The sequence below is a fragment of the Abrus precatorius genome, unplaced genomic scaffold (assembly GCF_003935025.1).
Source record: "Abrus precatorius isolate BTA unplaced genomic scaffold, Abrus_2018 Scaffold2, whole genome shotgun sequence".
NCBI lineage: Eukaryota > Viridiplantae > Streptophyta > Magnoliopsida > Fabales > Fabaceae > Abrus > Abrus precatorius.
This window is the reverse complement of record NW_020874362.1, coordinates 6,366,788-6,382,987: the sequence shown is the minus strand read 5'-3', so window position 1 is coordinate 6,382,987 and position 16,200 is coordinate 6,366,788. Positions and strand designations below refer to the sequence as shown.

The following is a 16,200-nucleotide window of genomic DNA, read 5'->3' as shown; positions in this document are numbered from 1 at the left end:
ATGTCTAACCAATAATATTATTTCTTTGAGCTTTCTTAGATCAATCTATTAATACAAGGTTCAAAATCTATTAAAATAAAAAGTGAACATTAACCTTTTTTTAACATATAGAAAAATAAACCTTGTATAAGGAAATAAACTTTAGAAATCAAAGTGAAAGAAAGATGATGAACCAAGAGAAGATGACAAAAGGAAGAAAAGATAGTGAGTGGGAGGGAAGACAAAGAAAGTGGGAGAAAATAAACTAGAGTAGAAGTCAAATGAATAGAGTAACAGAGAAATAAAAAAAAAATTATATCTTATCACTTTCTACCTTAGCCCCTCTACGAGATAAAAAAATATATCAAAGAAAGGATAAAATAGAATAATACCATATATTTATCATATCCTACTAGTTAATTATTCATGGAATATAAGATAGGACATGAGATTATTCTATCTTGTTCTTGTATGTTATTTGCCAAAAAGACAATCTGCGTAAATGATATATTAATTATTGGTTGTTCATTATCTTAAATTACATTTATTATCTTAACTTTTAATTCTAAATTTAATCTAAAAAATTAAGATAATAATGTTACTTTGTTGATATTTTATATACTTTTTTTTACGTTCTTACACTTCGTTTAAGAATTATTACATTTTCTCCTGATAAAAAGTGTTTTTATACAGAATATGTTTAAATGTGTAATTAAGTACTTATTTAATAACCAAATTTTATATAAAAAATTAGTCAGAAATTTGATCATAAAATAAGTTAAGAATAACTTATTAAAATAACTTCAAATGAATTTTGAGAGTAGTTAAAAAAAATTATTCATAAATTGCTATTATATATATATATATATATACAGACGGAGAGAGAGATAACAAACGAAAATATGATATTGATTTTAAAACTTGCCACATATTTTTTTATAACTTGGACCATCATGTTTTAAAAAATATTAAACCTTTGAACTTGGTGAGTCTGGTAAATTCCCTAGCTTGATGGAGAGGCATACATTGAAAGAAAAGCAGGGCCCACAAAAATGGTTACTTTCCATCGCCATCAAAATATTAACTTTGAATTCGACACAAGAAATAGGCCTCACGTCCCCCTCAAAATCTCACCTAAACGCCACCGCTTTCTCCTGCTCTTTGACACGTGTATATACCCCGCTCTCTAAGTTTCCTCTTCCTTAATCATTTAATTAACCACTAATTCACTACTATTATATATCAATATCCTTCTCAGCATACGCATACATATCCCACTCCAACTTTTTCATAAAGATAATCCCAATCTAGAAGTAAATTACGTAATCTATAAATTATAAATGTTATATTTCTAAATTAAAATTAAAGCAAATTTTCAATAATATTTCGTTATTATATTTTTGGATAAAATATTTTCATAAAAGGAGGGGTAATTTAAGATTCCTATAAAGTTTAAAAAATATTTTTCTCACAAAAGTATTTTCAATGTTTTGAACATTAAACGCATCTATAAATTTTTTCAAAATCATAATTTCCATAAAACATAACTATAAAAGTATAGTTTCTAGAAATGAAAGAAAATTTTACATACCAAACATATCTAAGCGTTTATTATTCTTAACCAAAGGCAGACCCCATTTGACTAATAAACATTCATTCATCTAGAATGATTATTCTAATATATAATTTTATGATAAGATCAATCAACTCAATCCATTCTACAAATACTCATACTTTCAATTACATCAGAATATTTCCACTAATCACTTTTCTCCTTTATTTCAATTCATTTTTAGGGGTAAACACTTTAATAAATATCTACCAAACATTTTTCTACATAAATGTTAATAAAGCTGAAAACACCGGTTAAGGAATAAAAATAAAAAATATAATAAATACAACTTCCATGTAGTTTTCAATATAATTTAACACATTTTATAATAAAAAATATTTTCTTCTAATTCTTTTATCAATGTCTCAAGAATATTAATTAGCAAGACTTTTTCTTTAAAACAATTGAAGATTATACTTATATTTAATAAAAGCAACTTGTAGTTCAATTAAAAATTTACAAAATTACTTAATAAATATAAAATAAAATTAACTTATAACTTTTAAAAATTATTTAAAGTAACATTTAACTTTTAAAAGATAAATATTAATATTTTTATTTTTTACAAAAGACAACTTATCGTAATACAAGTAAAACTTCACATGCGTTAATTTTATTACTTGACCTAAACAATCTCATTCAACTTTATAGTCTTTAATTAATTAATTAATTAACTTATTTATTTATTTTATCTAAATATATCAATCTTTAAAGTTAATTTTAAATAATTAAAAGTATTTGAATTTTATTAAAAAGTTTATATTTAAAATTAATTTTAAATTAGTATTAAAATACATTATTTATTTATTTATTGATAAAAAGGAAAGAACATGTTTTATATTATTTGAAGTGACAAAAATAAATTACAGTTGAGTTTATAAAAATAAAAATAAAAGGCTAGTGTGCAGAGGCGAAAAAAGTAACGAACAACAACGACAACGACGTAAAATGGTTTCTCACATAAATCAAAAATCAATTTGACAAGAGAGGGTATCAATAGAGAAAGGTAACCAACCTAATATTGATTACATGACATTCTTTTTTGCTCCTCCTTTTCTATCTTTACAATTATTCTGTTCTTCTCCAACATTCATTCACGTATAACAAAGAAACAAAAACATAAAATGAAAGTCCAAAGCACTTCACCGCCATATTTTGTTATACTTTGGTGAAGCTCGTTGGGGCATTATTGTAATAAACTTGTGATTATTGAGATTTGAGTGCCACAATATTAGAGAGGACACAGAACGCGCTTAGATGGAATGGCAACGAGTCGACTCGCCCTCGGGGCGGTGAGTCCAAACACGTCATTCGTGTCTAACTCACTGGGTTTCATCCCATCGGGTAACTCCCACGTGAAGCAATGAAGCAAGAGAGCCACCGCCAGTTCCAGCGTGTACAAACCCAGTTGCATTCCGGGGCAGGATCTTCGACCCGACCCGAATGGAATGAACTCAAAGTTGTTCCCTTTGAAATCGGGTACACCCGGTTTTAGAAACCGCGATGGCTTGAACGCTTCAGGCTCCTCCCACGACTCCTTGTCCCTCCCAATGGCCCACGTGTTTATCATCACGCGCGACCCCTTCGGCACAAAGTACCCGCAAACCGCCGCGTCCTCCGCCGTCTCGTGTAGGAGAAGGGGAATCGGTGGGTGGAGGCGGAGTGTCTCCTTCACGGCGCATTTTAGAAAGGTGAGCTTCTCGAAGTCCGATTCCTCCACGCGCCTTTCCAAGCCTACCACGTCAGCGAGTTCTTGCTGCACGCGCTTTAGGTCTTCTGGGCTTCTCATTAGCTCTGCCATTGCCCACTCGATTCCCGATGCCACCGTTTCGGTACCTCCGAACATGACGTCCTGCATCACAATTATGTTATTTTATTTCTAGCAGTAATGCCTCCATCAAGGAGGGATATAAGAAAAAACGAAAGAAAAGTGTGAAGAAAAATAGAAAAATTTGATTTGCAAATTATTGTACAAGTACGATTACAATTCACTACTCATTAGCCATTACCATATTCATTGTTTCAAATTTACGTTAGGTTCTTTTTTAACTTTTTTGAAGTTAAAATATGGTGTAGACATGGACTGAAAGAGAATTGACACCAACCCCAACCCACTAGAGTAAAAAAACAATGGGATGGGAACTTCCTATCTTTGAGGCTTCACTGCTAACACCATTTATTCTCCCCATTATTACCATTAGTAAAATATTGTTCTATTTCTAATTATAAAAATTGATTAACATAAAACTTCACACACATAGTATTTTTTTCAAATTTTTAATTTGTATTTTAAACCCATAGTCAAAATTTATATATAATAATTTTTTGTTAAAAATAATTGTTTAAATAATATTACTTCCCATAATTTAATTAAAATATTATTTATTAGTAGACATATATGAAAAAACAATGTATTTCTTATTATATACCTTTTAACATACATTTTAAAAAATTGATTAATTGAATATCTATACTACATGTTTTCGCCACTCATCTTAATGTTTGTCTTTCTTGACTCCCTGTGTCAATAAAAAAATCTGATATTTTAGCGAGCAATACAATTTCCTATTTGCTCGAGTAAGATATTTTTATTAATCTTTCAAAGAGTTTATAAAGAAAACAATATTTAATATTTCAAAAATATAAATAATATTTATTTTTTAATAAGTAAAAAATTAGTAAGAAGTGTTGTAAAAAAATTTAGAATAATTTTTTTAACAAATTGCAAAAGTTGTAAGGAAGCGTAAAGAAAAGATGTGAACCAAGTAAACGCAATTGATCATGCAATCTGTCACATTCTTATAATATTAAAATTATTATTGAAATAAAAAATAACAATAACTTGTAAATATGTAATCCTACACATTAAATGATATATAGTATCAAAATTGTTTTAATATTTAGGGGGCACCTTTTAATACTCTTTCTATGGACTAAGTCATTGTGATGCAGAAAATGGTTCAGTATCATTCATAATATATACTTAAAATGTTTATATATACATATATATATATATATATATATATATATATATAAATTAGTATATTTTTATAATATCATATCATTTATAATATTTCTATTATTTTCTCTTCCATTCTTTTATGGTGTCCTACCAACGATTTTCGTATCATTTTAAATTCAAACACAGGTTTTGAAAATTGATTTGTCCGCGCAGCTTTTATTTCTTCAATAATACCATCTACATCAAACTATATTATATATTTATTTTGACTTTAATAGAAGAAAATATCATGACATAAGAGTTTACAAAGAAAACATTATTGGAGTGGAACTACTATATATATGTATATAATTCGTATAATATAGTTAAGCTCCATTGTAATTTGTAAAATTGATAGTCATTATTACTCGTAAATTCATTCCATCAATTTAAATGATTTAATTTCTCCCCTCTTTAATTTGCCTTGCCTTGACTCCTGTCTCCAAATAAATAATAAATAATGTACAAAGAAAATTAAGCTGACTACCAGTCAACCGCCAATTTTCTTTAGTCGGCAGCAATTTATCTTAGGCAAATATTAACAGGTCTTTAAGGTACTTAATTAATAAAATAATATTTTAAAAATATTTATTTATAATATGCCTTTTTTCATAGTTTTTTATTTTAAATTTTTTAACCATTACTTTTAGCAAGATATTTTATATTGTTGTAATTAGATTAAATATACTGTAAAAGAAGATAAATTTCATTTTCCTCTTTTATTTTTTGGATATATTTATTTAAGACTAGTAACATTATTCTCACTTCATAATTACATAACATTTTTTATGATAAGGAAAGAGATAGAAAGACATGATATAAAAGTGTGAGATAGGATTTGTGAAGTAATTAATGTTAAGGACCAAAAAACATTAAATATGTAGTAGAAATATTATTATTCTTTTGACACATTCATATACAAAAATGATAAAATAAACAAATAATAATAATTTTATATATTATTATATTAAATTTTTTCTTATTTATTTATTTTAAAAAATAAAATCTGTTTCTTTTTATTTTTATGTAGAAGTTTATGATAATATTAATTGTTATTTTTCTATTAACATATTTTTTGTTTATAAATAAATTTTAAGTAGAATAATTAAATATTTATACTAATTGGTAACTTAAAGATTACAAAAATTATTAAATAATCGAAAAAAATATTATATTTCTTTGTATATTTTCTTTAAAAAGATAAAAAAGAATAAAAATACTATATAATGTAAATTTTTAGTTAGATAATATATAACGACTGTATAGAAAAGTAGATAGGAAATCTTTAAAAGAATAAGTTTGAACTAAAACATAATATGATATGATAGCAATCCAAAAAAAAAAAGTGAGGAGGGAAACGAGAGTTAGAAGCAGTAAGAATAGACAAGTGATATTTAAAAACGAAAAGTACAGAGACATTCTTACCATGATGATGGCTTTGATGTTATCCTTGGTGAGTTTAATTGAGTTCTGCAGGTCATCAGATTCATTATTCAGCTTAGCCTCTTCGCTGTAAAAATTCAACAACTCATCAACCATGTCACTCTCTTCATCACAGGCATGGTTCTTATTGCCACTCCTCTTTTTCTCCACATGTTCATCAATAATCTTATCAATGAAACTATCCAACGCTCCACGAGCCTTTACGAGTCTATTTTTAAGACCCTGAGGATCAACCCACCCAAGATATGGAATGAAATCCGCAATATTAAAAGCCCCAAACAGCTTCGAAAACTCTTGAAGTATCGAAATGAACTCTTCTTGCCCTTCCGTTGAATTTGACCCAAACGCCGCACGGTAAGTAATGTTCTTTGTAAGATTAAAAACGAGTTCACCAATGTTAACGGCGTTCCCAACGTTCGCCGTAACGGAACGGATTATGGTGTCAATTTCGTCTCTAACGGATTGCCACGACTCAGCGCGTTTGCGACTGAAGAGTTTCATGACGCAGATCTTACGCATCTGGCGCCAAAATGGACCGTAGTGAGCGAATGCCATGTCAGCACGGTCGTAAGTGAGGTAGCTTATGGCTATAGTGGCAGGACGGTTAGAGAAGATGTTGTCTTGGATTTGGAGAACTTGACGCGCCGCTTCCGCGTTTGAAATTGCAACCATGTGGAGGAACCCCATTCGGAGGTGAAAAACGCCGCCGTATTGCTTTGCTAGGTTGGCAAGACCACGGTGCGTGAGCTGGTCCATCATGTTCATGTTGCCTATGATGGGTAACCCTTTTGGTCCTGGCGGATACGGCGCCGTTTTGCGAATGCTTCGTGACGCTAAACACAGAAACAACATAAGTGGGATGATGAACAAGAGTGTCGTATGGAATGGTTCCATTGCCGTTTTCGCTTGCAGAAGCAAATCCATGGTGTGGGTATCTTGATTTAATAGACTAGGAGGGAACATGAATAGTGTGTCTCAGTGTTGGGAGTTGAGAGTTGAGAGTTGGTGTTAGATTGCAACCCTTAGTGTTGCTAAGGTGTGCGAGATATTATGGGGCCTTATATACTCATTTGGTGGACCCTGGTTTTAGATATATGAATTGATTTAAACTATATCTAATACAAGTTGATCATGCGTCTCGTGTTTTTAATTTTCTTGATTAAAAGGAAAGCAAAATAAAGCTATGTATTATTAAATCATCGAGGCAGGGTAAAGGAGATTACATGTGCTACTCATGTTGTTTTTCATATGAATTTATTCTACATATATGTATGTGCATATAAAATAAATTCTTTTCTGAAGAAAAAAAAGTATAATATACTGTACAACCAACCAAGACTGAGTGAGACTTGATGATTTAATATTAATTTGAAATTAAAATGCTTAGTCATTACACTAGTATGCAAAAACCATCATCATATCTCCATGTCTTTCTTCACCTCGAAAACATACGTGTCTGCTAGTTTAGTCTTCTCAAGAACAATCTTATAGTTTGGTTAGTTTATTTCGACTGACATATACATATACCAAATCCTCTAATAACGATTGAAAACAAATTATAAGAAAAAGAAGAAAAAAAAGGGGAACTAGAGAACATTGACTAAATGAATTGATTAAAAGGTACTGTTAATCAACGTCCAAAAGATACTAATTAAAAATTTAAAACAAGTTTTTTGTTAAAAGTTACATGAAATTACATTGAATTAAATGATAGGGTACATTAATAATTAATACTTTTAAACAAAAAAAAATTATCTAATTAAATACTCCGTTCCCGAAGGTGCCAAAAAGTTCGCCTTGAAATATAACGTAGGAAAATGACAATTTTGAGCTTGTGAAAAAGGTCTCTAATATTACGTGTAACAGTAGAGATGAAATACTGGTGGTAGCACATGCATTCAAAAACATTCGTTGGTGTGGTTTTGGGACGTTTCTTGAATATTAGTAGCTCTTATAGTTTGAACAAGTGCATCCGATTTGATGTAAAAGTAGAGTTTGAAATGTATAACTAGGTTAACAATTCTCATTTTTGTTATATCTTTTTCCAGGAAAACTATGTATAATAGAGTTTGGAATTTTGACTTGGAGAACCAAGGAGTACGAATGTTAGGTGGTTTTTACTTTTCGTATATCATGTTTTTCAGTTTTCATTTGATTTACATGATACGCCACGTTACTCGTCAAACCAGTGACTTACTGAAAATGAAAATAAGCGATGGTTTTCTTACGATGTTTTCTTTCTTGAAATAATTAACTGATCACTATCCCTCCTAATCATATGTACAAAATAATTTATTCCTCAAACTCATATTTTCTACGTCTACACTTTATGTGAAAAAATAAAAGGAGAAAAAAGAAAGCAAATTTCCCTCGTTCATTTCAAAATTAAAGCTTAATAGTAAGATTACTAAATGTTTATTTATATATATATATATTGATGTGCACGCAGTGAATTTTCATTTACCCACCATGATTTTCACACAACAGAATACTGTATATCCTTATTTCTTCATATTTTTCTTCTTCGATCAATCAAAATAACCTTTTAAATAATTTCAACAAATAAAACCGATATGTGTGTATTATCGCATTAGTTATATGTATCAAATTAAATATATTAAGTCTATTATATTTATCAATTAGTTTTTAATATTTTATGTAAATTTTATAATAAACTGATCTATTTATAATAAATGTTTTAATATGAGAATTAAATTGAGGAAATTCAAATCTAAAATAAAATTATTAAACAGAATAAGTTTTACAAATATTATTTCTAGAGTTAAGCTTAAATGTATTGCCATACATAAACAATTAAGAATTGTTTTTACTTAAATATAAAATCTTCATCATCGATTATAATACTTACAGAGAGAGGGAGGATAAGATTAATCAACACGAAGTATGAAATTTGCAAATACATATATGGCAATCAATTATTTGCAGCTAACTCTCATTCGTTCAATTTTTTTTAAATTATTTGAACAAATAGTTATTCTATAAAAGAAAAATAAAATTCTTAGTTATCGTTGCTCATTATTATACCTTTAAAGAGATAATATTACGGTTTTTATTTCACTGTTTATAAACACTGCAAAATGTGAAACTTGGATAGGTTTGATTAAAAGACTATTTGTATTCTCCAAGCCAAAATACTTGAATTTGTGAGGACGTATTCCTTATATTCATTCATGTTACTTATTTTTATTAATACTTTTACTATTAATTTTAATAATTTTTTAAGATATTAATATACCTATTTATATTTATTATTATCGTAATGTATCATTTTACAAACACATATTATATATCGATGATATACTATATTTTATTTATATACACATTAAATATAAACATTGTTGTAATTTTATTGTTATTAAAAATTTAATAAGTTAATATACACTTATAATTGCATGCAATTATATAACCTAAATTTTGCATGCTTTAATGTACAAGTATTATTTCAATGTTTGTTAATATTGATATTTTACGGTGCTCTTATTTCATAATTTTGGAAAAGAAACATGTCTATAAGTGTTTAAAACTTTATAATTCATCCTTTTAATTTTGAAGATTGTCATAATTCTATCTACATAACTCATTTTTTTATTAGAATTAATCTGTAATTCAAGCAATACTTTAGATTGAATTAAGATTCTCCTATGTGAAAACTCACTAAAGACGTGTAGTGTTTAATCTGATCGTTAAAATTTATTAAAAATATTATTTAATAAAAATTTATATTATAATAATATATATTTAATAGTTAAATTTAATATAGTAATAATCAGAGAATCTGTTTTCACTTTAGATGAATTACAAATAATATATTCAAATTTGATTGATATTTTACTTTTTAAATTAAATAAATATACCAACATTGTTAATTAATAGCTTATTTAGAAAAATTTATGAATAACTTCTAAAAAATTAGTCATGAATTTTATAATATATTTTTAACTTCAATAATTTTTTTTATATATTTTATTAAAATAAGTTTTTTATTCAATTTATTCAAATAAAGTTCATTAAATTTAAAGGATAACAATACTATAAAAAAAAGAGCTTATTATTAAATAATTGTTTAAATAAGTTGTATACATGCATCCTAAATATCATTTGTGTTATAATATTAGCATTAATACAAATATTATATAGAAAATAATCTTCATTTTAAAAATAAAGAATCACTAAATAGGTCTTTTAAAAATTTGTACCACAAAATTTATCCTTCAAGCATTGACTTATTATCACATTATATCTTTAAAAAAATTTCAATTAAATTAATTTTTTTTGTCACCACTGAATTTTTTATAAGGATTTAATAAAATTTTAAGATATTTTTCTCAAAAAATCAATTTAACATTATGTGAAAAAAATTTTATCCTTCTTTTGAGACTAATATGGTGAGAATCTTTATAGGTCTAATTTGTTGATAAATTTAATTTTTAAAGCATAATTTGATAGCAAAATATTTTTAAAAAACTAATGATGAAAAATTAAATTATAAAAAACTAATTTCACTATTCAAATATTTGAAAAACTCATTTAATGACATTTGTGGTGTGAACTTGACATTTTTATTCAGGTTACTCTTTCTTATTCTAAAAAATAGTTTCTATCTTAATTTTATATTTCTTAAAATATAATCATTTTACAATTTTTAGGTAGAATTAATTTATTTTCTTTCAATTTTATTAAGATAATTATTATCTCAAAATCTATTCTCTATCTTCTTTCTTTATTTATTTATTATGTAAAAAAAATTTAAATTAGTTATAATAGAAAATTTCATAATATTTAAATACAAAAATAATTAAATACATTTTTAAATTTTTATGTCACCACTTTAAATGATTAATTAAAACAAAAGGAGTATATATATATATATTCATGCAATTTTGGAATACGAAATCACTTAAAACTGGATAGAGAAATATGCATCACAAAAAGCACGATCGACTACTGATGAACTATCACAATTGCTAAACTGAAAGCAACGAGGCAATACAAATATCTTCTAAACGGATTATATGACAAAACCTATAATTTTATTTGTGTCATCGTTAGTTGATGGGCACTTCCAAGTTTTGATTTTGGTTTTCTATATTTTAGATTGGTATAAGGTGGAAGATAAGTTCAACGCATATATGTATTTTTTGTGTTTCGTTCGTATTTGGTAGTTGAGTTTTTCTTTTCAATTATCCATCAAGTTAATGAATGTAGTTTCATGCCATCTTCAGTTTGCTTTATTGTGAATCCATGTCTTTTTCAATTTGGTTCCTTAGGATGAAAATTTGGTGATATAACGATTAAACTGCTTGGCTTCTACCATTTTGTGCATCTTGTTTATTCTCTCTATTCTTGTTTCCTTTCTCTGGATATGTAAATCTGCACATATGAGGTCTTATGACTTCTTAACATTCCTTTCGCTGCTATAGTAAAAGACAAAAATAAATACACCCAATATCTAAATTACATGTCAGATTAAAAATCTAATTTCTTTATTAAATCAAGAAGTAGGATTTTAAAATTTTATCATCGCTTCTTTTCACTAAAAAGTAAAATACTTAAATCACTTGATAAAGGATTATATTGTTTTGATATATTTTTTTAATCATTCTAAGCTATATATTTACTTTATATTAAAAATAAAAAAATCTATTTAACATAAACACGTGTATAACCAATCATTAGTGTATTACAGCCAAGTTATTAATTTTGTACAAGATATGTTTTTTTATTAATCTAATCATTAAATTATAATGACATAATATATTAATTTTCTAATAAAATATATTAAATAATTTTAATCAATATAAAATTTCTAAATATTTATTAAATTATATATATTCAGTTTTATGTAATTGATAAGAATAAAAAACAGGTTGAACCTTGTGATCATTGAGCAGCACTGAAAGCTGATAGAATTGATGTAAGACCTTATTTAAATCTCTAGTTTTATATGATTGCGTGGTCACTCTCCATAGCTAGACATTAGAACCGTTGACGGTTTCGTTTTACCACTTGTGCGCATCATATATTTTATCTTCTTTCTGTTCTTCTCAGCATCAACAGTAATTAGCGATAGTACGTGGTAGTACATAAATGTTCGGTTTTGTGTCCGATTGTTTTAAACAGTGCCTGACTTTACTGTCTTTTTTTTGTTGATTTGAATTTTCTGTAATTTTGATTTTCATAGTTTTGGAGTCTTAAACTTAAGTAAATTTAGTTCATTCATTAATTTATTAATTTTGTGGATATATATATTTATAACTGAATTTAAGTATTAAAAACTTATATGAAACTCAACTTTAATGATCGAAGATAATAAAATCGTTAATTGATTTTGTTTAAAATATGAAATTATTTTTTAATCTAAATATGTCGATGATTTTTTTATATTTAATTATGAAATAATTTTAAATGTTTAGAAGACAAAAATTTAGTGATAATTTAAATATAAGATTTTTAAAATTTTATAAAATATGTGAATGCAGAACTAAATTTTATAAAATATTTTTTTAATTTTCGTTGTTAATGTATAATTATATGATTCAAATTTAACCTTTAAATTTAAATTAAGGGATCAGAGTAATTTTAATTTCAAAACAATATACGTGACTTCCTTTTCTGTAATTCCTAAAATCGTTATGCATGCTCCAATCTTCTTTGCCATTAAATGTTATCGAGGTTTCTTTTCGGTTCGCTTTGTAGGCCTTAATCGCTCAAAAAACTCAACAGTATCGAGTTTTAAACAATTGCATTATGGGGTTGTTGCCTTCATCACATTTGTTTCACAAGGGCTCAGGAATGTATGAACAGTTTTAATATATTGAGTCTATGAAAAATTATATAAATCAAAAACACCTCCACCCGTAAAGTTGTAAAGATAACATTGTCAATTAAGATGTAAAAATTAGATTACTTAAGATTCAAACGAGGCTTCACTTTTCTCCAACCAAAAGGTTTTAGTTAGACATAGTAAATGAAAATGAAAATATAAAAATGAAAAATATTAAAGCTCTTGCCAAGATCTTCCATTGTGAAAAGATGTCAAAAAAAAAAAAAAAATTGGCATGAAAAAAGTTGATATATATATTCTCAGCTATATAATCAAGCTATTAACAGTGAGTTTCAAGTGTTCCACGTATAGTCACACGCTTCTATTATGTGTCCACGAAATCTGATAGCTAATTAATAAAGTTGTGATTGTGGGTATTCTTACTCGGCTCATTTTGTTGTGACAACCCAATTTAAATAGAACAAGAGAAATGGCAATTTTTACTTGCCCACAATCTAATTGTTAGGCTAAGCATCAATAACGTCAAATAAGTGTCCAAATGCTCCTATACAAGTTTTAAGGTTTCAACCTCTATGCTTTTAACCTTCTAATTACCTCTAAAAATAACAGTGAGGGATAAAAATTTATGATAAATTGATCATAATTTTACATGTTTTTAAATTTATGTAATACTTTTCTTATCAATTGTTTAGACAATTATGTAATATTTTCTTATCAATTGTTTAGACAATTATGTAATATTCTAATGATTGTATATAGTGCAATTAAATTAGTAAAAACAAGTGATTTTTAACGTACAATAGTTAATATTCATTCTCAAAAATCAATATGCAAATAAGATTTTAAAACTATTATACAAATATATATTATAAAGGTTTAAATATGTTTTAACTACCTCTAAATAAAATTTATTTCAAATTACTACCTATTAATTTTTATTTTTATTTTAATACCTAACTAATTTTTTTTTCAATTTTATACCTTCCGTTAACCTTTGTCAATTAAATGGTGATGTAATTTACAGTTTGTCATATCACTCCTAATTTCTCTCATCAACCTCATCTTTGAATATTGCGCGCTTGAATTTTTTTTTAATTTTTTTGAAAAAAATAAAATGCTGATATAGATTTGTGATGTGAAAATTTAAGGGTGAGATTAAAAAGAAAAATTAAAGATGACATGACAAACTATAACCCATATCATCATTTAACTGATGAAAGTTAACGTTAAATACAAAATTAAAAAATGAATTAATAAATAGTAATTTAAATCATATTGTAAAAGTGAAATATGAAAACACTGTATGTATATATGTACATGTTCATTACAAGAAAAATGGTAATAAAATAAAATAGTTATTTAACTCTAATAGGTGGTAATATTAGACTCCCTGTTATAGAACCAAGTTTCACCATCAAATTGATGCATGGTTATGCTAAACATAGACACATGTAAGTTCTCTATTTTCTTTTTTTCTTTTTAATCTATACGTCATGAAACAAAAGAAATCAAAGGAATGAAAAAGACAAATATGTCAAATATTCATAAAATAAAAGACAAATATTTTAAAATCAAGGTTTATACAAAAATCTCTATTTTATTAATAAGTTCATCCTCAATTCAAATATTATTTTTATGATAAGAATTATAAATAAGCATGAATAATGCTTAAAATTATATTTTTGCAGATAAGTATAAATGCCTTATATATTTTATTTTTATTTTCATAACCATGCTCATCATCATATTACACCTATCTATATCATTAGCCTGGCCAAAACACATCCCATCAAATATTATTTTGAGCATTATCATTTTGAAACACTTCTATGCAAATTCAAGCACTATCAGAAATATATAAATTATAGATGAATTTTTTTTCGTTTGTTTTACAAATAACTTTATAGACCACCTTAGTTAGTGAGTTTCAATATTGTTTTTAATTTTATGTTATACAATTTATCAATTAAATTTGAAAGGTTTGTTAATTGGAGTTGTAGGAGAAGTTGCTAAATAGATCATCTACGTATAGAGAAGTGTTCAAGAAGACATGCACTCGCAAGAAAGACAAAACTCAATGAGTTGATGCACGATTTTAGGCTACATATGCAAGTATATTTACTGAAATTATATTTTTATTAAATATTCAAAAAGTATTTCTTAAGGCTAATATATAATTATATACACTAAATTATATGTGCGTTTCTTAAATAAGAAGAAATGAGCTAATTATCAAGAAATTAAAGTTAAACTACTTATGTGAATTCAATCTTTAATTGGAGGTTAGAACTTGAATTTATATGTGATTTGATTGCTTGAAATCAAATTTGATAGGATTCTACCATAACTCTCGTACATGCTTTAATTCTACTATTTTATTTTAATGTGTTGTATTTTTCTTACTTTGTGTTGTTGTTAAATACAAGGAGTAAGATTGTAACGCCTTAGATTTAATTTCAATAAATAAGAAATTTCATAAATTTTTGAAATAATAAAATTTTTATTTTTAATTCAAGTTTCATCAACCATTTCAAATAGAGAAAGGGGTTACAAATTATATCAAACATTTGTTATACGACTTATTCAAATATAACAGTTTTCCAAAATAATATCCTAAGTCCAACAGCAGTTTCATCCATCCCTTCACTAAGTCTGGTGCTGATCGTCTTGATTACCTAAAAAATGAATGTAAGGGTGAGTACTTTACACTAACAAAAACACACATTCAACATAAAATCTCACCTCCAGCACATTTCTAATACATTAAATAACACAGTCACAGGCAACATTATCACACAGCTCATGTCAATTTAACACTGATGCACTCACAGCATTGGCAGCATTTCACATCCATAAGTACAATGCACAAACCCATGCATATGCACGCTAGCCACACTCACTGTGGCACTATGATCACAGATTTACACCATGAATGGTCGCCAGTTACCCTTGTCTCACGGATACCACGTGGGCAGTCACGGGTCGCTCAGCAAAGGTAGTGGTCAAAGGTCTAATCAAGAAGAGAGTGTGTGGCCCGTGGTGCACCTGTTCTACAGTCGATGTCACCACCACTCCCTCTTCCCCAAGGTATTTCTACTATCCTCATCTTCCATACCCTCAATGTATCGTTGAACCATTCACAGCACATTACAACGGTGTTACACGCCCCATTCACATACATTTCATTCACGCATGCAATGTTCATGCTTGCACACGGCATACAACCTATATTCAATTCACAGTACTCGGCACATAGCCCACATTTTATCCACAATATACGGCACATAGCCTTCATTCATTCACAATAACATTAATTTACCAATCAATAGCATTCTATCACACACAATCACTCCATGGGGC

At 27.1% G+C, this 16,200-nt stretch overlaps 1 protein-coding gene across 1 annotated transcript; it reads right to left on the bottom strand.

Moving 5' to 3' along the window:
* Positions 1-2,532: 2,532 nt before the first annotated feature.
* LOC113858043 (cytochrome P450 84A1-like) lies at positions 2,533-7,069 on the bottom strand. The gene is made up of 2 exons (XM_027490451.1): positions 6,018-7,069; positions 2,533-3,443 (listed from the first exon to the last, which is right to left on the bottom strand). The coding sequence occupies exons 1-2, from the start codon at positions 6,996-6,998 to the stop codon at positions 2,823-2,825; spliced, it is 1,602 nt and encodes a 533-aa protein (XP_027346252.1). The 5' UTR covers positions 6,999-7,069; the 3' UTR covers positions 2,533-2,822.
* Between the last annotated feature and the right edge of the window lie 9,131 nt (positions 7,070-16,200).